We start from the raw sequence: 23,854 nt of genomic DNA, 5'->3' as shown, positions 1-23,854 counted from the left end.
CCCGTGCATCACTACACGCGTGGCAAAGAGCGTCTAGAAAAGGCCACAGAAGGATGCTGGTGCCTCTGTTACACTGCTGCAGCACAAATGGGCTGCCCTCCAGCTGCTCTTGCAAAGTGCAGACCACAGATGTCTCTCGGAGAACCATGCTCGTTGAGATGATGTTTGGTGTACAGCTAGGCTACTCAGACATCTTCTAACTCGGGATATTCTATGATGATGAGAGTTCCACTGGCAGGCAGAATACATTTATTACAAAACACAGCACCATGCAAGCTTGTCTGAACAAAGTTGACTGGTGCCAAGCTGTAACCAGAGCACCAGGGCAGCTGTGAGTCGCTGAACCGGGCTGGGGGCGAAGGCTGGGGCTGTCGGGCAGGAGGGCCTGTGATGCGCCCCCAGCGCCTGTGACATCAGAGGGGATGAGTCACAATGGGGGATGGATATGAGGGTGCCAGCAGGCAGCACCGCCCCAGTACGGCCTGGGGCAGCAGTGAGTTTGCACGCAGGGGGGAGGCTGGGCTGGACAAGGGCCGGGGCAGAAACGTGGGTCCCCGGGGCTGGATGCTCAGCCTGCATCGAAACCCTGGCTGCGAGCTCCTTGGGCAGGGCACGCTGCCGCTGCCACCGGGCCTGGGCGCAGGCCTTGCTGCCTCGCAGCTGCCTCATTCCCTCTCCTGCCCATCCCTAGCTCCCTGCGGCTCCCGCATCCGCTCCCCCCGCCACCAACTCCCTTCCTCCTTCCCTCCCTCCCTCCCATCCCAGCCCCACTGAATTCTTTCTCTCTTCTGCAGGCCATGGCTGTCACAAAGCTCTTACTCTGGGTTCTGCAGCAGCTCATCCTGAACGTGCGTGTCGTCGGTGATGAGCTGGATGAAGACACACGTGACCGCATGCAGCACCGTGCCGAGCAGCTGAGCCGGGAGATGGCTTGGCTGCTGCAGGAGCTGGAGCAGAAGAGCCAGGAGCTGGAGCAGAAGAGCCAGGAGCTGGAGCAGAAGAGCCAGGAGCTGAGGAGCAAGGAGCAGAATCCTGTGGCCTGGAGAGCCCTGCTCTTTGCTGCCTTGCAGCACTGGCAGTTCTGGGCGATTGCTGGCATCCTGCTCCTCCTGATTCTTGGGCTCTGCTGGTGCCTCAGGAAAAGAGCCATGAGGAGGGCAGCAGCAGTGGAGGACAGCTCCAGCAGCAGCAGTGGAGAAGAGGAAGAGCAGGAGGAGCAGAACGAAGAGGAAGAAGTCAGTGAATATGCAAATGCCCTGGCAAGGCATTTTGAGGAGCACATACAATGGCCTAATCAGAACCTGTTCACAAAGTGTGAATTTGTGACGGACCTTGTGAATACTTTCATCCTTGTTGCGGAACAAGTCTCGTCAGATGGCTCCTTCCCAGTGCTGCGACCATGCTTTGGCATAGGCTGCGCACACGAAGGCTGGAGTCCCTATGAAGAAGACATCATCTACTCACTGCTTGTGCCCCTGGCCCCCCCGTCTGGCCACGCCTTTCTCCCGGAGCTCTGCAATCCGGGGGAGACGCCAGAGCGGAACTTCCGCATCCGCGTGCAGCTGGAGTGTACGTGCGCGACAGAGCAGCTGGGGGGGGGCACGCTGTGCTTCCTCCACCATGACGAAGAGGCGCTGAGAAGGAATCAGGGCCCCAGCCTCCTGCACAGCCTCTGCACCGGCTGCTATCTAGATGTGGGGAAAACAGTTCGCAGGTTTCATCAGCTGGTGAAAGCATGCTGGATGGTTTTGCCTCATTCACACCGGTGGCGTTTAACGATGCTGGCCTGCAGCCGCTCCTGCAAATTCAAGGTGGCAACAGCAGAGGAGGAAATCACCATTGAAATTACGTTGGGCGTGCAGCAAGGCGACTCGGACATCTTCATGAGCAGCCAGGCTAGTGAGGCTATCTTCACCCCAAGCACAACCTGGACATTGAGCTGCGCTGTGGCAGAGGCAAAGTTCTTCGAGCTGACAGCCAGGCAGGCCCCAGATGGCAGCTTCCACCTCAGATGCCTGCAGCTCTGCGCCCGCATTCTGGTGGGCACAGGCTTTTCCAGCTATACCTTGAAGACAGTGGTGATGCACCTCCTCAACACCACGCCCCTGTCAGGCTGGCACAGGACACGTTTCCTGCTGCGGCTGGATGACATCATGCGGTACCTGTGCCGCTGCGTGGAGGAGAAACGCCTCGACCACTTCTTCTTTGGGAATGAGAAGATTCCTCAGGAGATCGCCTTGCCCCCAGCCTTGCAAAGAGCCCAGCCATTCAACCTCTTCCAGCACCTGGCGCAGGATCCAGATGCCCAAGCTGAGGCAATGAGGGAGTTCATGGACATGCAAGATTGCCTCACAAGGATGCTGACCTACGGCCACTGAAAGTGGTCTTCATGCACAGAGCTCTGTTTGCAGGCTGCACAGCCGACAGCAGATGACAAACTTGTACCCGAGGGAAAAAGAGGGGAGAGGCAGAAAGAGGACACAGCAAGCACAAGGAAAACTGCGCAGCAGGCCTCTTCTTCAGAAGAGTGGCAGCATTCTCCCCTTGACGTTCTCCCCAGCGCAGCAGCAGGTTATACCTGTGCTGGTGTCCTGGGTTCAGCAGTAGCGGCCATTTTTCTCCTTCTTAGGATCCTGTTTGCACTAGGGTCTCTGACTGTAATGCATCTAGCAACGTCTAAACCAAAAATCGTTTAAACACCTTCCCTCACAACAGGACCCTTCTTGAGAATAAAGCTCATTTATTAATGAAACACAAATCTGTGCTATTGCAACGAGAGAGAAAATATCTCAGTGTACAAACTGGCAGAAGACCAACTACGTGCACGACAATTTACTTTTCCCTCTTAAGCTAAATTTCCAAACACCCTTTGCTCTAATTACCCTTCTCTTTTCCCAAAAACCAGTCAGTCTGCCCCTCTTCTGGATTGTTTAGGCCAGGATTAGTGTCCATATGCCTGATGTATTCTGATTTTACCTGCAGGTGCAGGTCAAAGACCCAGCAGTTGTACTGCAGTAGGGCTTGCAAGACTCCTTGGGTAGTCTTTGCTCCAAGACAATGGGCTTGTTTTACAGAATTGCCTGCCACTCTGTTCCTATCTCTGCGCTAACCAGAGAGAGGACAGAGCTCTTTTTATCCTAAGCTTTCAAAAGTCCAGTGGAACAAGAAAGCCACAGCCTCTTGAAAACTCTAGTTGGCAGCTTGTGAAAAGTGGCGTTCCTAAAGGCTCAGTGTTGGGGCCAGTTCTGTTAACATCATTATCAATGAGCTGGACGAGGGGATCAGCTGCAGCCTTGGCTAGTTTGCAGAGGACACCAACTGCATTACTGATGGCGGATCAGAAGGCTCTGCAGAGGAATACGGACAGGTAGGATCGCCAGGTCAAGGCCAGCGATATGAGATTCAACAGGGATCAGTGCCAGGTCCTGCACTTCAGTCACAACAACCCCGTGCATCACTACACGCGTGGCAAAGAGCGTCTAGAAAAGGCCACAGAAGGATGCTGGTGCCTCTGTTACACTGCTGCAGCACAAATGGGCTGCCCTCCAGCTGCTCTTGCAAAGTGCAGACCACAGATGTCTCTCGGAGAACCATGCTCGTTGAGATGATGTTTGGCGTACAGCTAGGCTACTCAGACATCTTCTAACTCGGGATATTCTATGATGATGAGAGTTCCACTGGCAGGCAGAATACATTTATTACAAAACACAGCACCATGCAAGCTTGTCTGAACAAAGTTGACTGGTGCCAAGCTGTAACCAGAGCACCAGGGCAGCTGTGAGTCGCTGAACCGGGCTGGGGGCGAAGGCTGGGGCTGTCGGGCAGGAGGGCCTGTGATGCGCCCCCAGCGCCTGTGACATCAGAGGGGATGAGTCACAATGGGGGATGGATATGAGGGTGCCAGCAGGCAGCACCGCCCCAGTACGGCCTGGGGCAGCAGTGAGTTTGCACGCAGGGGGGAGGCTGGGCTGGACAAGGGCCGGGGCAGAAACGTGGGTCCCCGGGGCTGGATGCTCAGCCTGCATCGAAACCCTGGCTGCGAGCTCCTTGGGCAGGGCACGCTGCCGCTGCCACCGGGCCTGGGCGCAGGCCTTGCTGCCTCGCAGCTGCCTCATTCCCTCTCCTGCCCATCCCTAGCTCCCTGCGGCTCCCGCATCCGCTCCCCCCGCCACCAACTCCCTTCCTCCTTCCCTCCCTCCCTCCCATCCCAGCCCCACTGAATTCTTTCTCTCTTCTGCAGGCCATGGCTGTCACAAAGCTCTTACTCTGGGTTCTGCAGCAGCTCATCCTGAACGTGCGTGTCGTCGGTGATGAGCTGGATGAAGACACACGTGACCGCATGCAGCACCGTGCCGAGCAGCTGAGCCGGGAGATGGCTTGGCTGCTGCAGGAGCTGGAGCAGAAGAGCCAGGAGCTGGAGCAGAAGAGCCAGGAGCTGGAGCAGAAGAGCCAGGAGCTGAGGAGCAAGGAGCAGAATCCTGTGGCCTGGAGAGCCCTGCTCTTTGCTGCCTTGCAGCACTGGCAGTTCTGGGCGATCGCTGGCATCCTGCTCCTCCTGATTCTTGGGCTCTGCTGGTGCCTCCGGAAAAGAGCCATGAGGAGGGCAGCAGCAGTGGAGGACAGCTCCAGCAGCAGCAGTGGAGAAGAGGAAGAGCAGGAGGAGCAGAACGAAGAGGAAGAAGTCAGTGAATATGCAAATGCCCTGGCAAGGCATTTTGAGGAGCACATACAATGGCCTAATCAGAACCTGTTCACAAAGTGTGAATTTGTGACGCACCTTGTGAATACTTTCATCCTTGTTGCGGAACAAGTCTCGTCAGATGGCTCCTTCCCAGTGCTGCGACCATGCTTTGGCATAGGCTGCGCACACGAAGGCTGGAGTCCCTATGAAGAAGACATCATCTACTCACTGCTTGTGCCCCTGGCCCCCCCGTCTGGCCACGCCTTTCTCCCGGAGCTCTGCAATCCGGGGGAGACGCCAGAGCGGAACTTCCGCATCCGCGTGCAGCTGGAGTGTACGTGCGCGACAGAGCAGCTGGGGGGGGGCACGCTGTGCTTCCTCCACCATGACGAAGAGGCGCTGAGAAGGAATCAGGGCCCCAGCCTCCTGCACAGCCTCTGCACCGGCTGCTATCTAGATGTGGGGAAAACAGTTCGCAGGTTTCATCAGCTGGTGAAAGCATGCTGGGTGGTTTTGCCTCATTCACACCGGTGGCGTTTAACGATGCTGGCCTGCAGCCGCTCCTGCAAATTCAAGGTGGCAACAGCAGAGGAGGAAATCACCATTGAAATTACGTTGGGCGTGCAGCAAGGCGACTCGGACATCTTCATGAGCAGCCAGGCTAGTGAGGCTATCTTCACCCCAAGCACAACCTGGACATTGAGCTGCGCTGTGGCAGAGGCAAAGTTCTTCGAGCTGACAGCCAGGCAGGCCCCAGATGGCAGCTTCCACCTCAGATGCCTGCAGCTCTGCGCCCGCATTCTGGTGGGCACAGGCTTTTCCAGCTATACCTTGAAGACAGTGGTGATGCACCTCCTCAACACCACGCCCCTGTCAGGCTGGCACAGGACACGTTTCCTGCTGCGGCTGGATGACATCATGCGGTACCTGTGCCGCTGCGTGGAGGAGAAACGCCTCGACCACTTCTTCTTTGGGAATGAGAAGATTCCTCAGGAGATCGCCTTGCCCCCAGCCTTGCAAAGAGCCCAGCCATTCAACCTCTTCCAGCACCTGGCGCAGGATCCAGATGCCCAAGCTGAGGCAATGAGGGAGTTCATGGACATGCAAGATTGCCTCACAAGGATGCTGACCTACGGCCACTGAAAGTGGTCTTCATGCACAGAGCTCTGTTTGCAGGCTGCACAGCCGACAGCAGATGACAAACTTGTACCCGAGGGAAAAAGAGGGGAGAGGCAGAAAGAGGACACAGCAAGCACAAGGAAAACTGCGCAGCAGGCCTCTTCTTCAGAAGAGTGGCAGCATTCTCCCCTTGACGTTCTCCCCAGCGCAGCAGCAGGTTATACCTGTGCTGGTGTCCTGGGTTCAGCAGTAGCGGCCATTTTTCTCCTTCTTAGGATCCTGTTTGCACTAGGGTCTCTGACTGTAATGCATCTAGCAACGTCTAAACCAAAAATCGTTTAAACACCTTCCCTCACAACAGGACCCTTCTTGAGAATAAAGCTCATTTATTAATGAAACACAAATCTGTGCTATTGCAACGAGAGAGAAAATATCTCAGTGTACAAACTGGCAGAAGACCAACTACGTGCACAACAATTTACTTTTCCCTCTTAAGCTAAATTTCCAAACACCCTTTGCTCTAATTACCCTTCTCTTTTCCCAAAAACCAGTCAGTCTGCCCCTCTTCTGGATTGTTTAGGCCAGGATTAGTGTCCATATGCCTGATGTATTCTGATTTTACCTGCAGGTGCAGGTCAAAGACCCAGCAGTTGTACTGCAGTAGGGCTTGCAAGACTCCTTGGGTAGTCTTTGCTCCAAGACAATGGGCTTGTTTTACAGAATTGCCTGCCACTCTGTTCCTATCTCTGCGCTAACCAGAGAGAGGACAGAGCTCTTTTTATCCTAAGCTTTCAAAAGTCCAGTGGAACAAGAAAGCCACAGCCTCTTGAAAACTCTAGTTGGCAGCTTGTGAAAAGTGGCGTTCCTAAAGGCTCAGTGTTGGGGCCAGTTCTGTTAACATCATTATCAATGAGCTGGACGAGGGGATCAGCTGCAGCCTTGGCTAGTTTGCAGAGGACACCAACTGCATTACTGATGGCGGATCAGAAGGCTCTGCAGAGGAATACGGACAGGTAGGATCGCCAGGTCAAGGCCAGCGATATGAGATTCAACAGGGATCAGTGCCAGGTCCTGCACTTCAGTCACAACAACCCCGTGCATCACTACACGCGTGGCAAAGAGCGTCTAGAAAAGGCCACAGAAGGATGCTGGTGCCTCTGTTACACTGCTGCAGCACAAATGGGCTGCCCTCCAGCTGCTCTTGCAAAGTGCAGACCACAGATGTCTCTCGGAGAACCATGCTCGTTGAGATGATGTTTGGCGTACAGCTAGGCTACTCAGACATCTTCTAACTCGGGATATTCTATGATGATGAGAGTTCCACTGGCAGGCAGAATACATTTATTACAAAACACAGCACCATGCAAGCTTGTCTGAACAAAGTTGACTGGTGCCAAGCTGTAACCAGAGCACCAGGGCAGCTGTGAGTCGCTGAACCGGGCTGGGGGCGAAGGCTGGGGCTGTCGGGCAGGAGGGCCTGTGATGCGCCCCCAGCGCCTGTGACATCAGAGGGGATGAGTCACAATGGGGGATGGATATGAGGGTGCCAGCAGGCAGCACCGCCCCAGTACGGCCTGGGGCAGCAGTGAGTTTGCACGCAGGGGGGAGGCTGGGCTGGACAAGGGCCGGGGCAGAAACGTGGGTCCCCGGGGCTGGATGCTCAGCCTGCATCGAAACCCTGGCTGCGAGCTCCTTGGGCAGGGCACGCTGCCGCTGCCACCGGGCCTGGGCGCAGGCCTTGCTGCCTCGCAGCTGCCTCATTCCCTCTCCTGCCCATCCCTAGCTCCCTGCGGCTCCCGCATCCGCTCCCCCCGCCACCAACTCCCTTCCTCCTTCCCTCCCTCCCTCCCATCCCAGCCCCACTGAATTCTTTCTCTCTTCTGCAGGCCATGGCTGTCACAAAGCTCTTACTCTGGGTTCTGCAGCAGCTCATCCTGAACGTGCGTGTCGTCGGTGATGAGCTGGATGAAGACACACGTGACCGCATGCAGCACCGTGCCGAGCAGCTGAGCCGGGAGATGGCTTGGCTGCTGCAGGAGCTGGAGCAGAAGAGCCAGGAGCTGGAGCAGAAGAGCCAGGAGCTGGAGCAGAAGAGCCAGGAGCTGAGGAGCAAGGAGCAGAATCCTGTGGCCTGGAGAGCCCTGCTCTTTGCTGCCTTGCAGCACTGGCAGTTCTGGGCGATCGCTGGCATCCTGCTCCTCCTGATTCTTGGGCTCTGCTGGTGCCTCCGGAAAAGAGCCATGAGGAGGGCAGCAGCAGTGGAGGACAGCTCCAGCAGCAGCAGTGGAGAAGAGGAAGAGCAGGAGGAGCAGAACGAAGAGGAAGAAGTCAGTGAATATGCAAATGCCCTGGCAAGGCATTTTGAGGAGCACATACAATGGCCTAATCAGAACCTGTTCACAAAGTGTGAATTTGTGACGGACCTTGTGAATACTTTCATCCTTGTTGCGGAACAAGTCTCGTCAGATGGCTCCTTCCCAGTGCTGCGACCATGCTTTGGCATAGGCTGCGCACACGAAGGCTGGAGTCCCTATGAAGAAGACATCATCTACTCACTGCTTGTGCCCCTGGCCCCCCCGTCTGGCCACGCCTTTCTCCCGGAGCTCTGCAATCCGGGGGAGACGCCAGAGCGGAACTTCCGCATCCGCGTGCAGCTGGAGTGTACGTGCGCGACAGAGCAGCTGGGGGGGGGCACGCTGTGCTTCCTCCACCATGACGAAGAGGCGCTGAGAAGGAATCAGGGCCCCAGCCTCCTGCACAGCCTCTGCACCGGCTGCTATCTAGATGTGGGGAAAACAGTTCGCAGGTTTCATCAGCTGGTGAAAGCATGCTGGGTGGTTTTGCCTCATTCACACCGGTGGCGTTTAACGATGCTGGCCTGCAGCCGCTCCTGCAAATTCAAGGTGGCAACAGCAGAGGAGGAAATCACCATTGAAATTACGTTGGGCGTGCAGCAAGGCGACTCGGACATCTTCATGAGCAGCCAGGCTACTGAGGCTATCTTCACCCCAAGCACAACCTGGACATTGAGCTGCGCTGTGGCAGAGGCAAAGTTCTTCGAGCTGACAGCCAGGCAGGCCCCAGATGGCAGCTTCCACCTCAGATGCCTGCAGCTCTGCGCCCGCATTCTGGTGGGCACAGGCTTTTCCAGCTATACCTTGAAGACAGTGGTGATGCACCTCCTCAACACCACGCCCCTGTCAGGCTGGCACAGGACACGTTTCCTGCTGCGGCTGGATGACATCATGCGGTACCTGTGCCGCTGCGTGGAGGAGAAACGCCTCGACCACTTCTTCTTTGGGAATGAGAAGATTCCTCAGGAGATCGCCTTGCCCCCAGCCTTGCAAAGAGCCCAGCCATTCAACCTCTTCCAGCACCTGGCACAGGATCCAGATGCCCAAGCTGAGGCAATGAGGGAGTTCATGGACATGCAAGATTGCCTCACAAGGATGCTGACCTACGGCCACTGAAAGTGGTCTTCATGCACAGAGCTCTGTTTGCAGGCTGCACAGCCGACAGCAGATGACAAACTTGTACCCGAGGGAAAAAGAGGGGAGAGGCAGAAAGAGGACACAGCAAGCACAAGGAAAACTGCGCAGCAGGCCTCTTCTTCAGAAGAGTGGCAGCATTCTCCCCTTGACGTTCTCCCCAGCGCAGCAGCAGGTTATACCTGTGCTGGTGTCCTGGGTTCAGCAGTAGCGGCCATTTTTCTCCTTCTTAGGATCCTGTTTGCACTAGGGTCTCTGACTGTAATGCATCTAGCAACGTCTAAACCAAAAATCGTTTAAACACCTTCCCTCACAACAGGACCCTTCTTGAGAATAAAGCTCATTTATTAATGAAACACAAATCTGTGCTATTGCAACGAGAGAGAAAATATCTCAGTGTACAAACTGGCAGAAGACCAACTACGTGCACGACAATTTACTTTTCCCTCTTAAGCTAAATTTCCAAACACCCTTTGCTCTAATTACCCTTCTCTTTTCCCAAAAACCAGTCAGTCTGCCCCTCTTCTGGATTGTTTAGGCCAGGATTAGTGTCCATATGCCTGATGTATTCTGATTTTACCTGCAGGTGCAGGTCAAAGACCCAGCAGTTGTACTGCAGTAGGGCTTGCAAGACTCCTTGGGTAGTCTTTGCTCCAAGACAATGGGCTTGTTTTACAGAATTGCCTGCCACTCTGTTCCTATCTCTGCGCTAACCAGAGAGAGGACAGAGCTCTTTTTATCCTAAGCTTTCAAAAGTCCAGTGGAACAAGAAAGCCACAGCCTCTTGAAAACTCTAGTTGGCAGCTTGTGAAAAGTGGCGTTCCTAAAGGCTCAGTGTTGGGGCCAGTTCTGTTAACATCATTATCAATGAGCTGGACGAGGGGATCAGCTGCAGCCTTGGCTAGTTTGCAGAGGACACCAACTGCATTACTGATGGCGGATCAGAAGGCTCTGCAGAGGAATACGGACAGGTAGGATCGCCAGGTCAAGGCCAGCGATATGAGATTCAACAGGGATCAGTGCCAGGTCCTGCACTTCAGTCACAACAACCCCGTGCATCACTACACGCGTGGCAAAGAGCGTCTAGAAAAGGCCACAGAAGGATGCTGGTGCCTCTGTTACACTGCTGCAGCACAAATGGGCTGCCCTCCAGCTGCTCTTGCAAAGTGCAGACCACAGATGTCTCTCGGAGAACCATGCTCGTTGAGATGATGTTTGGCGTACAGCTAGGCTACTCAGACATCTTCTAACTCGGGATATTCTATGATGATGAGAGTTCCACTGGCAGGCAGAATACATTTATTACAAAACACAGCACCATGCAAGCTTGTCTGAACAAAGTTGACTGGTGCCAAGCTGTAACCAGAGCACCAGGGCAGCTGTGAGTCGCTGAACCGGGCTGGGGGCGAAGGCTGGGGCTGTCGGGCAGGAGGGCCTGTGATGCGCCCCCAGCGCCTGTGACATCAGAGGGGATGAGTCACAATGGGGGATGGATATGAGGGTGCCAGCAGGCAGCACCGCCCCAGTACGGCCTGGGGCAGCAGTGAGTTTGCACGCAGGGGGGAGGCTGGGCTGGACAAGGGCCGGGGCAGAAACGTGGGTCCCCGGGGCTGGATGCTCAGCCTGCATCGAAACCCTGGCTGCGAGCTCCTTGGGCAGGGCACGCTGCCGCTGCCACCGGGCCTGGGCGCAGGCCTTGCTGCCTCGCAGCTGCCTCATTCCCTCTCCTGCCCATCCCTAGCTCCCTGCGGCTCCCGCATCCGCTCCCCCCGCCACCAACTCCCTTCCTCCTTCCCTCCCTCCCTCCCATCCCAGCCCCACTGAATTCTTTCTCTCTTCTGCAGGCCATGGCTGTCACAAAGCTCTTACTCTGGGTTCTGCAGCAGCTCATCCTGAACGTGCGTGTCGTCGGTGATGAGCTGGATGAAGACACACGTGACCGCATGCAGCACCGTGCCGAGCAGCTGAGCCGGGAGATGGCTTGGCTGCTGCAGGAGCTGGAGCAGAAGAGCCAGGAGCTGGAGCAGAAGAGCCAGGAGCTGGAGCAGAAGAGCCAGGAGCTGAGGAGCAAGGAGCAGAATCCTGTGGCCTGGAGAGCCCTGCTCTTTGCTGCCTTGCAGCACTGGCAGTTCTGGGCGATCGCTGGCATCCTGCTCCTCCTGATTCTTGGGCTCTGCTGGTGCCTCCGGAAAAGAGCCATGAGGAGGGCAGCAGCAGTGGAGGACAGCTCCAGCAGCAGCAGTGGAGAAGAGGAAGAGCAGGAGGAGCAGAACGAAGAGGAAGAAGTCAGTGAATATGCAAATGCCCTGGCAAGGCATTTTGAGGAGCACATACAATGGCCTAATCAGAACCTGTTCACAAAGTGTGAATTTGTGACGGACCTTGTGAATACTTTCATCCTTGTTGCGGAACAAGTCTCGTCAGATGGCTCCTTCCCAGTGCTGCGACCATGCTTTGGCATAGGCTGCGCACACGAAGGCTGGAGTCCCTATGAAGAAGACATCATCTACTCACTGCTTGTGCCCCTGGCCCCCCCGTCTGGCCACGCCTTTCTCCCGGAGCTCTGCAATCCGGGGGAGACGCCAGAGCGGAACTTCCGCATCCGCGTGCAGCTGGAGTGTACGTGCGCGACAGAGCAGCTGGGGGGGGGGCACGCTGTGCTTCCTCCACCATGACGAAGAGGCGCTGAGAAGGAATCAGGGCCCCAGCCTCCTGCACAGCCTCTGCACCGGCTGCTATCTAGATGTGGGGAAAACAGTTCGCAGGTTTCATCAGCTGGTGAAAGCATGCTGGGTGGTTTTGCCTCATTCACACCGGTGGCGTTTAACGATGCTGGCCTGCAGCCGCTCCTGCAAATTCAAGGTGGCAACAGCAGAGGAGGAAATCACCATTGAAATTACGTTGGGCGTGCAGCAAGGCGACTCGGACATCTTCATGAGCAGCCAGGCTAGTGAGGCTATCTTCACCCCAAGCACAACCTGGACATTGAGCTGCGCTGTGGCAGAGGCAAAGTTCTTCGAGCTGACAGCCAGGCAGGCCCCAGATGGCAGCTTCCACCTCAGATGCCTGCAGCTCTGCGCCCGCATTCTGGTGGGCACAGGCTTTTCCAGCTATACCTTGAAGACAGTGGTGATGCACCTCCTCAACACCACGCCCCTGTCAGGCTGGCACAGGACACGTTTCCTGCTGCGGCTGGATGACATCATGCGGTACCTGTGCCGCTGCGTGGAGGAGAAACGCCTCGACCACTTCTTCTTTGGGAATGAGAAGATTCCTCAGGAGATCGCCTTGCCCCCAGCCTTGCAAAGAGCCCAGCCATTCAACCTCTTCCAGCACCTGGCGCAGGATCCAGATGCCCAAGCTGAGGCAATGAGGGAGTTCATGGACATGCAAGATTGCCTCACAAGGATGCTGACCTACGGCCACTGAAAGTGGTCTTCATGCACAGAGCTCTGTTTGCAGGCTGCACAGCCGACAGCAGATGACAAACTTGTACCCGAGGGAAAAAGAGGGGAGAGGCAGAAAGAGGACACAGCAAGCACAAGGAAAACTGCGCAGCAGGCCTCTTCTTCAGAAGAGTGGCAGCATTCTCCCCTTGACGTTCTCCCCAGCGCAGCAGCAGGTTATACCTGTGCTGGTGTCCTGGGTTCAGCAGTAGCGGCCATTTTTCTCCTTCTTAGGATCCTGTTTGCACTAGGGTCTCTGACTGTAATGCATCTAGCAACGTCTAAACCAAAAATCGTTTAAACACCTTCCCTCACAACAGGACCCTTCTTGAGAATAAAGCTCATTTATTAATGAAACACAAATCTGTGCTATTGCAACGAGAGAGAAAATATCTCAGTGTACAAACTGGCAGAAGACCAACTACGTGCACGACAATTTACTTTTCCCTCTTAAGCTAAATTTCCAAACACCCTTTGCTCTAATTACCCTTCTCTTTTCCCAAAAACCAGTCAGTCTGCCCCTCTTCTGGATTGTTTAGGCCAGGATTAGTGTCCATATGCCTGATGTATTCTGATTTTACCTGCAGGTGCAGGTCAAAGACCCAGCAGTTGTACTTCAGTAGGGCTTGCAAGACTCCTTGGGTAGTCTTTGCTCCAAGACAATGGGCTTGTTTTACAGAATTGCCTGCCACTCTGTTCCTATCTCTGCGCTAACCAGAGAGAGGACAGAGCTCTTTTTATCCTAAGCTTTCAAAAGTCCAGTGGAACAAGAAAGCCACAGCCTCTTGAAAACTCTAGTTGGCAGCTTGTGAAAAGTGGTGTTCCTAAAGGCTCAGTGTTGGGGCCAGTTCTGTTAACATCATTATCAATGAGCTGGACGAGGGGATCAGCTGCAGCCTTGGCTAGTTTGCAGAGGACACCAACTGCATTACTGATGGCGGATCAGAAGGCTCTGCAGAGGAATACGGACAGGTAGGATCGCCAGGTCAAGGCCAGCGATATGAGATTCAACAGGGATCAGTGCCAGGTCCTGCACTTCAGTCACAACAACCCCGTGCATCACTACACGCGTGGCAAAGAGCGTCTAGAAAAGGCCACAGAAGGATGCTGGTGCCTCTGTTACACTGCTGCAGCACAAATGGGCTGCCCTCCAGCTGCTCTTGCAAAGTGCAGACCACAGATGTCTCTCGGAGAACCATGCTCGTTGAGATGATGTTTGGCGTACAGCTAGGCTACTCAGACATCTTCTAACTCGGGATATTCTATGATGATGAGAGTTCCACTGGCAGGCAGAATACATTTATTACAAAACACAGCACCATGCAAGCTTGTCTGAACAAAGTTGACTGGTGCCAAGCTGTAACCAGAGCACCAGGGCAGCTGTGAGTCGCTGAACCGGGCTGGGGGCGAAGGCTGGGGCTGTCGGGCAGGAGGGCCTGTGATGCGCCCCCAGCGCCTGTGACATCAGAGGGGATGAGTCACAATGGGGGATGGATATGAGGGTGCCAGCAGGCAGCACCGCCCCAGTACGGCCTGGGGCAGCAGTGAGTTTGCACGCAGGGGGGAGGCTGGGCTGGACAAGGGCCGGGGCAGAAACGTGGGTCCCCGGGGCTGGATGCTCAGCCTGCATCGAAACCCTGGCTGCGAGCTCCTTGGGCAGGGCACGCTGCCGCTGCCACCGGGCCTGGGCGCAGGCCTTGCTGCCTCGCAGCTGCCTCATTCCCTCTCCTGCCCATCCCTAGCTCCCTGCGGCTCCCGCATCCGCTCCCCCCGCCACCAACTCCCTTCCTCCTTCCCTCCCTCCCTCCCATCCCAGCCCCACTGAATTCTTTCTCTCTTCTGCAGGCCATGGCTGTCACAAAGCTCTTACTCTGGGTTCTGCAGCAGCTCATCCTGAACGTGCATGTCGTCGGTGATGAGCTGGATGAAGACACACGTGACCGCATGCAGCACCGTGCCGAGCAGCTGAGCCGGGAGATGGCTTGGCTGCTGCAGGAGCTGGAGCAGAAGAGCCAGGAGCTGGAGCAGAAGAGCCAGGAGCTGGAGCAGAAGAGCCAGGAGCTGAGGAGCAAGGAGCAGAATCCTGTGGCCTGGAGAGCCCTGCTCTTTGCTGCCTTGCAGCACTGGCAGTTCTGGGCGATCGCTGGCATCCTGCTCCTCCTGATTCTTGGGCTCTGCTGGTGCCTCAGGAAAAGAGCCATGAGGAGGGCAGCAGCAGTGGAGGACAGCTCCAGCAGCAGCAGTGGAGAAGAGGAAGAGCAGGAGGAGCAGAACGAAGAGGAAGAAGTCAGTGAATATGCAAATGCCCTGGCAAGGCATTTTGAGGAGCACATACAATGGCCTAATCAGAACCTGTTCACAAAGTGTGAATTTGTGACGGACCTTGTGAATACTTTCATCCTTGTTGCGGAACAAGTCTCGTCAGATGGCTCCTTCCCAGTGCTGCGACCATGCTTTGGCATAGGCTGCGCACACGAAGGCTGGAGTCCCTATGAAGAAGACATCATCTACTCACTGCTTGTGCCCCTGGCCCCCCCGTCTGGCCACGCCTTTCTCCCGGAGCTCTGCAATCCGGGGGAGACGCCAGAGCGGAACTTCCGCATCCGCGTGCAGCTGGAGTGTACGTGCGCGACAGAGCAGCTGGGGGGGGGCACGCTGTGCTTCCTCCACCATGACGAAGAGGCGCTGAGAAGGAATCAGGGCCCCAGCCTCCTGCACAGCCTCTGCACCGGCTGCTATCTAGATGTGGGGAAAACAGTTCGCAGGTTTCATCAGCTGGTGAAAGCATGCTGGGTGGTTTTGCCTCATTCACACCGGTGGCGTTTAACGATGCTGGCCTGCAGCCGCTCCTGCAAATTCAAGGTGGCAACAGCAGAGGAGGAAATCACCATTGAAATTACGTTGGGCGTGCAGCAAGGCGATTCGGACATCTTCATGAGCAGCCAGGCTACTGAGGCTATCTTCACCCCAAGCACAACCTGGACATTGAGCTGCGCTGTGGCAGAGGCAAAGTTCTTTGAGCTGACAGCCAGGCAGGCCCCAGATGGCAGCTTCCACCTCAGATGCCTGCAGCTCTGCGCCCGCATTCTGGTGGGCACAGGCTTTTCCAGCTATACCTTGAAGACAGTGGTGATGCACCTCCTCAACACCACGCCCCTGTCAGGCTGGCACAGGACACGTTTCCTGCTGCGGCTGGATGACATCATGCGGTACCTGTGCCGCTGCGTGGAGGAGAAACGCCTCGACCACTTCTTCTTTGGGAATGAGAAGATTCCTCAGGAGATCGCCTTGCCCCCAGCCTTGCAAAGAGCCCAGCCATTCAACCTCTTCCAGCACCTGGCGCAGGATCCAGATGCCCAAGCTGAGGCAATGAGGGAGTTCATGGACATGCAAGATTGCCTCACAAGGATGCTGACCTACAGCCACTGAAAGTGGTCTTCATGCACAGAGCTCTGTTTGCAGGCTGCACAGCCGACAGCAGATGACAAACTTGTACCCGAGGGAAAAAGAGGGGAGAGGCAGAAAGAGGACACAGCAAGCACAAGGAAAACTGCGCAGCAGGCCTCTTCTTCAGAAGAGTGGCAGCATTCTCCCCTTGACGTTCTTCCCAGCGCAGCAGCAGGTTATACCTGTGCTGGTGTCCTGGGTTCAGCAGTAGCGGCCATTTTTCTCCTTCTTAGGATCCTGTTTGCACTAGGGTCTCTGACTGTAATGCATCTAGCAACGTCTAAACCAAAAATAGTTTAAACACCTTCCCTCACAACAGGACCCTTCTTGAGAATAAAGCTCATTTATTAATGAAACACAAATCTGTGCTATTGCAACGAGAGAGAAAATATCTCAGTGTACAAACTGGCAGAAGACCAACTACGTGCACGACAATTTACTTTTCCCTCTTAAGCTAAATTTCCAAACACCCTTTGCTCTAATTACCCTTCTCTTTTCCCAAAAACCAGTCAGTCTGCCCCTCTTCTGGATTGTTTAGGCCAGGATTAGTGTCCATATGCCTGATGTATTCTGATTTTACCTGCAGGTGCAGGTCAAAGACCCAGCAGTTGTACTGCAGTAGGGCTTGCAAGACTCCTTGGGTAGTCTTTGCTCCAAGACAATGGGCTTGTTTTACAGAATTGCCTGCCACTCTGTTCCTATCTCTGCGCTAACCAGAGAGAGGACAGAGCTCTTTTTATCCTAAGCTTTCAAAAGTCCAGTGGAACAAGAAAGCCACAGCCTCTTGAAAACTCTAGTTGGCAGCTTGTGAAAAGTGGCGTTCCTAAAGGCTCAGTGTTGGGGCCAGTTCTGTTAACATCATTATCAATGAGCTGGACGAGGGGATCAGCTGCAGCCTTGGCTAGTTTGCAGAGGACACCAACTGCATTACTGATGGCGGATCAGAAGGCTCTGCAGAGGAATACGGACAGGTAGGATCGCCAGGTCAAGGCCAGCGATATGAGATTCAACAGGGATCAGTGCCAGGTCCTGCACTTCAGTCACAACAACCCCGTGCATCACTACACGCGTGGCAAAGAGCGTCTAGAAAAGGCCACAGAAGGATGCTGGTGCCTCTGTTACACTGCTGCAGCACAAATGGGCTGCCCTCCAGCTGCTCTTGCAAAGTGCAGACCACAGATGTCTCTCGGAGAACCATGCTCGTTGAGATGATGTTTGGCGTACAGCTAGGCTACTCAGACATCTTCTAACTCGGGATATTCTATGATGATGAGAGTTCCACTGGCAGGCAGAATACATTTATTACAAAACACAGCACCATGCAAGCTTGTCTGAACAAAGTTGACTGGTGCCAAGCTGTAACCAGAGCACCAGGGCAGCTGTGAGTCGCTGAACCGGGCTGGGGGCGAAGGCTGGGGCTGTCGGGCAGGAGGGCCTGTGATGCGCCCCCAGCGCCTGTGACATCAGAGGGGATGAGTCACAATGGGGGATGGATATGAGGGTGCCAGCAGGCAGCACCGCCCCAGTACGGCCTGGGGCAGCAGTGAGTTTGCACGCAGGGGGGAGGCTGGGCTGGACAAGGGCCGGGGCAGAAACGTGGGTCCCCGGGGCTGGATGCTCAGCCTGCATCGAAACCCTGGCTGCGAGCTCCTTGGGCAGGGCACGCTGCCGCTGCCACCGGGCCTGGGCGCAGGCCTTGCTGCCTCGCAGCTGCCTCATTCCCTCTCCTGCCCATCCCTAGCTCCCTGCGGCTCCCGCATCCGCTCCCCCCGCCACCAACTCCCTTCCTACTTCCCTCCCTCCCTCCCATCCCAGCCCCACTGAATTCTTTCTCTCTTCTGCAGGCCATGGCTGTCACAAAGCTCTTACTCTGGGTTCTGCAGCAGCTCATCCTGAACGTGCGTGTCGTCGGTGATGAGCTGGATGAAGACACACGTGACCGCATGCAGCACCGTGCCGAGCAGCTGAGCCGGGAGATGGCTTGGCTGCTGCAGGAGCTGGAGCAGAAGAGCCAGGAGCTGGAGCAGAAGAGCCAGGAGCTGGAGCAGAAGAGCCAGGAGCTGAGGAGCAAGGAGCAGAATCCTGTGGCCTGGAGAGCCCTGCTCTTTGCTGCCTTGCAGCACTGGCAGTTCTGGGCGATCGCTGGCATCCTGCTCCTCCTGATTCTTGGGCTCTGCTGGTGCCTCAGGAAAAGAGCCATGAGGAGGGCAGCAGCAGTGGAGGACAGCTCCAGCAGCAGCAGTGGAGAAGAGGAAGAGCAGGAGGAGCAGAACGAAGAGGAAGAAGTCAGTGAATATGCAAATGCCCTGGCAAGGCATTTTGAGGAGCACATACAATGGCCTAATCAGAACCTGTTCACAAAGTGTGAATTTGTGACGGACCTTGTGAATACTTTCATCCTTGTTGCGGAACAAGTCTCGTCAGATGGCTCCTTCCCAGTGCTGCGACCATGCTTTGGCATAGGCTGCGCACACGAAGGCTGGAGTCCCTATGGAGAAGACATCATCTACTCACTGCTTGTGCCCCTGGCCCCCCCGTCTGGCCACGCCTTTCTCCCGGAGCTCTGCAATCCGGGGGAGACGCCAGAGCGGAACTTCCGCATCCGCGTGCAGCTGGAGTGTACGTGCGCGACAGAGCAGCTGGGGGGGGGCACGCTGTGCTTCCTCCACCATGACGAAGAGGCGCTGAGAAGGAATCAGGGCCCCAGCCTCCTGCACAGCCTCTGCACCGGCTGCTATCTAGATGTGGGGAAAACAGTTCGCAGGTTTCATCAGCTGGTGAAAGCATGCTGGGTGGTTTTGCCTCATTCACACCGGTGGCGTTTAACGATGCTGGCCTGCAGCCGCTCCTGCAAATTCAAGGTGGCAACAGCAGAGGAGGAAATCACCATTGAAATTACGTTGGGCGTGCAGCAAGGCGACTCGGACATCTTCATGAGCAGCCAGGCTAGTGAGGCTATCTTCACCCCAAGCACAACCTGGACATTGAGCTGCGCTGTGGCAGAGGCAAAGTTCTTCGAGCTGACAGCCAGGCAGGCCCCAGATGGCAGCTTCCACCTCAGATGCCTGCAGCTCTGCGCCCGCATTCTGGTGGGCACAGGCTTTTCCAGCTATACCTTGAAGACAGTGGTGATGCACCTCCTCAACACCACGCCCCTGTCAGGCTGGCACAGGACACGTTTCCTGCTGCGGCTGGATGACATCATGCGGTACCTGTGCCGCTGCGTGGAGGAGAAACGCCTCGACCACTTCTTCTTTGGGAATGAGAAGATTCCTCAGGAGATCGCCTTGCCCCCAGCCTTGCAAAGAGCCCAGCCATTCAACCTCTTCCAGCACCTGGCGCAGGATCCAGATGCCCAAGCTGAGGCAATGAGGGAGTTCATGGACATGCAAGATTGCCTCACAAGGATGCTGACCTACGGCCACTGAAAGTGGTCTTCATGCACAGAGCTCTGTTTGCAGGCTGCACAGCCGACAGCAGATGACAAACTTGTACCCGAGGGAAAAAGAGGGGAGAGGCAGAAAGAGGACACAGCAAGCACAAGGAAAACTGCGCAGCAGGCCTCTTCTTCAGAAGAGTGGCAGCATTCTCCCCTTGACGTTCTCCCCAGCGCAGCAGCAGGTTATACCTGTGCTGGTGTCCTGGGTTCAGCAGTAGCGGCCATTTTTCTCCTTCTTAGGATCCTGTTTGCACTAGGGTCTCTGACTGTAATGCATCTAGCAACGTCTAAACCAAAAATCGTTTAAACACCTTCCCTCACAACAGGACCCTTCTTGAGAATAAAGCTCATTTATTAATGAAACACAAATCTGTGCTATTGCAACGAGAGAGAAAATATCTCAGTGTACAAACTGGCAGAAGACCAACTACGTGCACGACAATTTACTTTTCCCTCTTAAGCTAAATTTCCAAACACCCTTTGCTCTAATTACCCTTCTCTTTTCCCAAAAACCAGTCAGTCTGCCCCTCTTCTGGATTGTTTAGGCCAGGATTAGTGTCCATATGCCTGATGTATTCTGATTTTACCTGCAGGTGCAGGTCAAAGACCCAGCAGTTGTACTGCAGTAGGGCTTGCAAGACTCCTTGGGTAGTCTTTGCTCCAAGACAATGGGCTTGTTTTACAGAATTGCCTGCCACTCTGTTCCTATCTCTGCGCTAACCAGAGAGAGGACAGAGCTCTTTTTATCCTAAGCTTTCAAAAGTCCAGTGGAACAAGAAAGCCACAGCCTCTTGAAAACTCTAGTTGGCAGCTTGTGAAAAGTGGTGTTCCTAAAGGCTCAGTGTTGGGGCCAGTTCTGTTAACATCATTATCAATGAGCTGGACGAGGGGATCAGCTGCAGCCTTGGCTAGTTTGCAGAGGACACCAACTGCATTACTGATGGCGGATCAGAAGGCTCTGCAGAGGAATACGGACAGGTAGGATCGCCAGGTCAAGGCCAGCGATATGAGATTCAACAGGGATCAGTGCCAGGTCCTGCACTTCAGTCACAACAACCCCGTGCATCACTACACGCGTGGCAAAGAGCGTCTAGAAAAGGCCACAGAAGGATGCTGGTGCCTCTGTTACACTGCTGCAGCACAAATGGGCTGCCCTCCAGCTGCTCTTGCAAAGTGCAGACCACAGATGTCTCTCGGAGAACCATGCTCGTTGAGATGATGTTTGGCGTACAGCTAGGCTACTCAGACATCTTCTAACTCGGGATATTCTATGATGATGAGAGTTCCACTGGCAGGCAGAATACATTTATTACAAAACACAGCACCATGCAAGCTTGTCTGAACAAAGTTGACTGGTGCCAAGCTGTAACCAGAGCACCAGGGCAGCTGTGAGTCGCTGAACCGGGCTGGGGGCGAAGGCTGGGGCTGTCGGGCAGGAGGGCCTGTGATGCGCCCCCAGCGCCTGTGACATCAGAGGGGATGAGTCACAATGGGGGATGGATATGAGGGTGCCAGCAGGCAGCACCGCCCCAGTACGGCCTGGGGCAGCAGTGAGTTTGCACGCAGGGGGGAGGCTGGGCTGGACAAGGGCCGGGGCAGAAACGTGGGTCCCCGGGGCTGGATGCTCAGCCTGCATCGAAACCCTGGCTGCGAGCTCCTTGGGCAGGGCACGCTGCCGCTGCCACCGGGCCTGGGCGCAGGCCTTGCTGCCTCGCAGCTGCCTCATTCCCTCTCCTGCCCATCCCTAGCTCCCTGCGGCTCCCGCATCCGCTCCCCCCGCCACCAACTCCCTTCCTCCTTCCCTCCCTCCCTCCCATCCCAGCCCCACTGAATTCTTTCTCTCTTCTGCAGGCCATGGCTGTCACAAAGCTCTTACTCTGGGTTCTGCAGCAGCTCATCCTGAACGTGCGTGTCGTCGGTGATGAGCTGGATGAAGACACACGTGACCGCATGCAGCACCGTGCCGAGCAGCTGAGCCGGGAGATGGCTTGGCTGCTGCAGGAGCTGGAGCAGAAGAGCCAGGAGCTGGAGCAGAAGAGCCAGGAGCTGGAGCAGAAGAGCCAGGAGCTGAGGAGCAAGGAGCAGAATCCTGTGGCCTGGAGAGCCCTGCTCTTTGCTGCCTTGCAGCACTGGCAGTTCTGGGCGATCGCTGGCATCCTGCTCCTCCTGATTCTTGGGCTCTGCTGGTGCCTCCGGAAAAGAGCCATGAGGAGGGCAGCAGCAGTGGAGGACAGCTCCAGCAGCAGCAGTGGAGAAGAGGAAGAGCAGGAGGAGCAGAACGAAGAGGAAGAAGTCAGTGAATATGCAAATGCCCTGGCAAGGCATTTTGAGGAGCACATACAATGGCCTAATCAGAACCTGTTCACAAAGTGTGAATTTGTGACGGACCTTGTGAATACTTTCATCCTTGTTGCGGAACAAGTCTCGTCAGATGGCTCCTTCCCAGTGCTGCGACCATGCTTTGGCATAGGCTGCGCACACGAAGGCTGGAGTCCCTATGAAGAAGACATCATCTACTCACTGCTTGTGCCCCTGGCCCCCCCGTCTGGCCACGCCTTTCTCCCGGAGCTCTGCAATCCGGGGGAGACGCCAGAGCGGAACTTCCGCATCCGCGTGCAGCTGGAGTGTACGTGCGCGACAGAGCAGCTGGGGGGGGGCACGCTGTGCTTCCTCCACCATGACGAAGAGGCGCTGAGAAGGAATCAGGGCCCCAGCCTCCTGCACAGCCTCTGCACCGGCTGCTATCTAGATGTGGGAAAACAGTTCGCAGGTTTCATCAGCTGGTGAAAGCATGCTGGGTGGTTTTGCCTCATTCACACCGGTGGCGTTTAACGATGCTGGCCTGCAGCCGCTCCTGCAAATTCAAGGTGGCAACAGCAGAGGAGGAAATCACCATTGAAATTACGTTGGGCGTGCAGCAAGGCAACTCGGACATCTTCATGAGCAGCCAGGCTAGTGAGGCTATCTTCACCCCAAGCACAACCTGGACATTGAGCTGCGCTGTGGCAGAGGCAAAGTTCTTCGAGCTGACAGCCAGGCAGGCCCCAGATGGCAGCTTCCACCTCAGATGCCTGCAGCTCTGCGCCCGCATTCTGGTGGGCACAGGCTTTTCCAGCTATACCTTGAAGACAGTGGTGATGCACCTCCTCAACACCACGCCCCTGTCAGGCTGGCACAGGACACGTTTCCTGCTGCGGCTGGATGACATCATGCGGTACCTGTGCCGCTGCGTGGAGGAGAAACGCCTCGACCACTTCTTCTTTGGGAATGAGAAGATTCCTCAGGAGATCGCCTTGCCCCCAGCCTTGCAAAGAGCCCAGCCATTCAACCTCTTCCAGCACCTGGCACAGGATCCAGATGCCCAAGCTGAGGCAATGAGGGAGTTCATGGACATGCAAGATTGCCTCACAAGGATGCTGACCTACGGCCACTGAAAGTGGTCTTCATGCACAGAGCTCTGTTTGCAGGCTGCACAGCCGACAGCAGATGACAAACTTGTACCCGAGGGAAAAAGAGGGGAGAGGCAGAAAGAGGACACAGCAAGCACAAGGAAAACTGCGCAGCAGGCCTCTTCTTCAGAAGAGTGGCAGCATTCTCCCCTTGACGTTCTCCCCAGCGCAGCAGCAGGTTATACCTGTGCTGGTGTCCTGGGTTCAGCAGTAGCGGCCATTTTTCTCCTTCTTAGGATCCTGTTTGCACTAGGGTCTCTGACTGTAATGCATCTAGCAACGTCTAAACCAAAAATCGTTTAAACACCTTCCCTCACAACAGGACCCTTCTTGAGAATAAAGCTCATTTATTAATGAAACACAAATCTGTGCTATTGCAACGAGAGAGAAAATATCTCAGTGTACAAACTGGCAGAAGACCAACTACGTGCACGACAATTTACTTTTCCCTCTTAAGCTAAATTTCCAAACACCCTTTGCTCTAATTACCCTTCTCTTTTCCCAAAAACCAGTCAGTCTGCCCCTCTTCTGGATTGTTTAGGCCAGGATTAGTGTCCATATGCCTGATGTATTCTGATTTTACCTGCAGGTGCAGGTCAAAGACCCAGCAGTTGTACTTCAGTAGGGCTTGCAAGACTCCTTGGGTAGTCTTTGCTCCAAGACAATGGGCTTGTTTTACAGAATTGCCTGCCACTCTGTTCCTATCTCTGCGCTAACCAGAGAGAGGACAGAGCTCTTTTTATCCTAAGCTTTCAAAAGTCCAGTGGAACAAGAAAGCCACAGCC

The 23,854-nt window shown here is 55.3% G+C and overlaps 7 protein-coding genes across 7 annotated transcripts; all 7 read left to right on the top strand.

The window, feature by feature from the left end:
* Positions 1–146: 146 nt before the first annotated feature.
* LOC308221300 (inositol 1,4,5-trisphosphate receptor-interacting protein-like 1) lies at positions 147–2,378 on the top strand (the record flags this gene model as incomplete). Its single annotated transcript, XM_080618286.1, has 3 exons — positions 147–170; positions 834–929; positions 1,314–2,378. The coding sequence occupies 3 exons, from the start codon at positions 147–149 to the stop codon at positions 2,376–2,378; spliced, it is 1,185 nt and encodes a 394-aa protein (XP_080474412.1).
* Positions 2,379–3,592: 1,214 nt separating this feature from the next.
* LOC308221299 (inositol 1,4,5-trisphosphate receptor-interacting protein-like 1) lies at positions 3,593–5,824 on the top strand (the record flags this gene model as incomplete). Its single annotated transcript, XM_080618285.1, has 3 exons — positions 3,593–3,616; positions 4,280–4,375; positions 4,760–5,824. The coding sequence occupies 3 exons, from the start codon at positions 3,593–3,595 to the stop codon at positions 5,822–5,824; spliced, it is 1,185 nt and encodes a 394-aa protein (XP_080474411.1).
* A 1,214-nt stretch (positions 5,825–7,038) lies between these two features.
* LOC308221298 (inositol 1,4,5-trisphosphate receptor-interacting protein-like 1) lies at positions 7,039–9,270 on the top strand (the record flags this gene model as incomplete). Its single annotated transcript, XM_080618284.1, has 3 exons — positions 7,039–7,062; positions 7,726–7,821; positions 8,206–9,270. The coding sequence occupies 3 exons, from the start codon at positions 7,039–7,041 to the stop codon at positions 9,268–9,270; spliced, it is 1,185 nt and encodes a 394-aa protein (XP_080474410.1).
* Positions 9,271–10,484: 1,214 nt separating this feature from the next.
* LOC308221297 (inositol 1,4,5-trisphosphate receptor-interacting protein-like 1) lies at positions 10,485–12,717 on the top strand (the record flags this gene model as incomplete). The annotated part of the gene is given in 4 exon segments (XM_080618283.1): positions 10,485–10,508; positions 11,172–11,267; positions 11,652–11,930; positions 11,932–12,717. Coding segments are annotated over 4 exon segments (1,185 nt in total).
* Positions 12,718–13,931: 1,214 nt separating this feature from the next.
* On the top strand, positions 13,932–16,163 carry LOC308221296 (inositol 1,4,5-trisphosphate receptor-interacting protein-like 1; the record flags this gene model as incomplete). Its single annotated transcript, XM_080618282.1, has 3 exons — positions 13,932–13,955; positions 14,619–14,714; positions 15,099–16,163. 3 exons carry the CDS (start codon positions 13,932–13,934, stop codon positions 16,161–16,163), a joined length of 1,185 nt encoding a protein of 394 aa, XP_080474408.1.
* Positions 16,164–17,377: 1,214 nt separating this feature from the next.
* Positions 17,378–19,609, top strand: LOC308221295 (inositol 1,4,5-trisphosphate receptor-interacting protein-like 1; the record flags this gene model as incomplete). The annotated part of the gene is made up of 3 exons (XM_080618281.1): positions 17,378–17,401; positions 18,065–18,160; positions 18,545–19,609. 3 exons carry the CDS (start codon positions 17,378–17,380, stop codon positions 19,607–19,609), a joined length of 1,185 nt encoding a protein of 394 aa, XP_080474407.1.
* A 1,214-nt stretch (positions 19,610–20,823) lies between these two features.
* LOC308221294 (inositol 1,4,5-trisphosphate receptor-interacting protein-like 1) lies at positions 20,824–23,054 on the top strand (the record flags this gene model as incomplete). Its single annotated transcript, XM_080618280.1, is given in 4 exon segments — positions 20,824–20,847; positions 21,511–21,606; positions 21,991–22,372; positions 22,375–23,054. Coding segments are annotated over 4 exon segments (1,182 nt in total).
* Positions 23,055–23,854: the final 800 nt, after the last annotated feature.

Source organism: Psittacula echo (genome assembly GCF_963264785.1).
Source record: "Psittacula echo genome assembly, chromosome: 5".
NCBI lineage: Eukaryota > Metazoa > Chordata > Aves > Psittaciformes > Psittacidae > Psittacula > Psittacula echo.
Note: the sequence above shows the minus strand (reverse complement) of the source record. Positions and strands in the feature narration are given on the sequence as shown.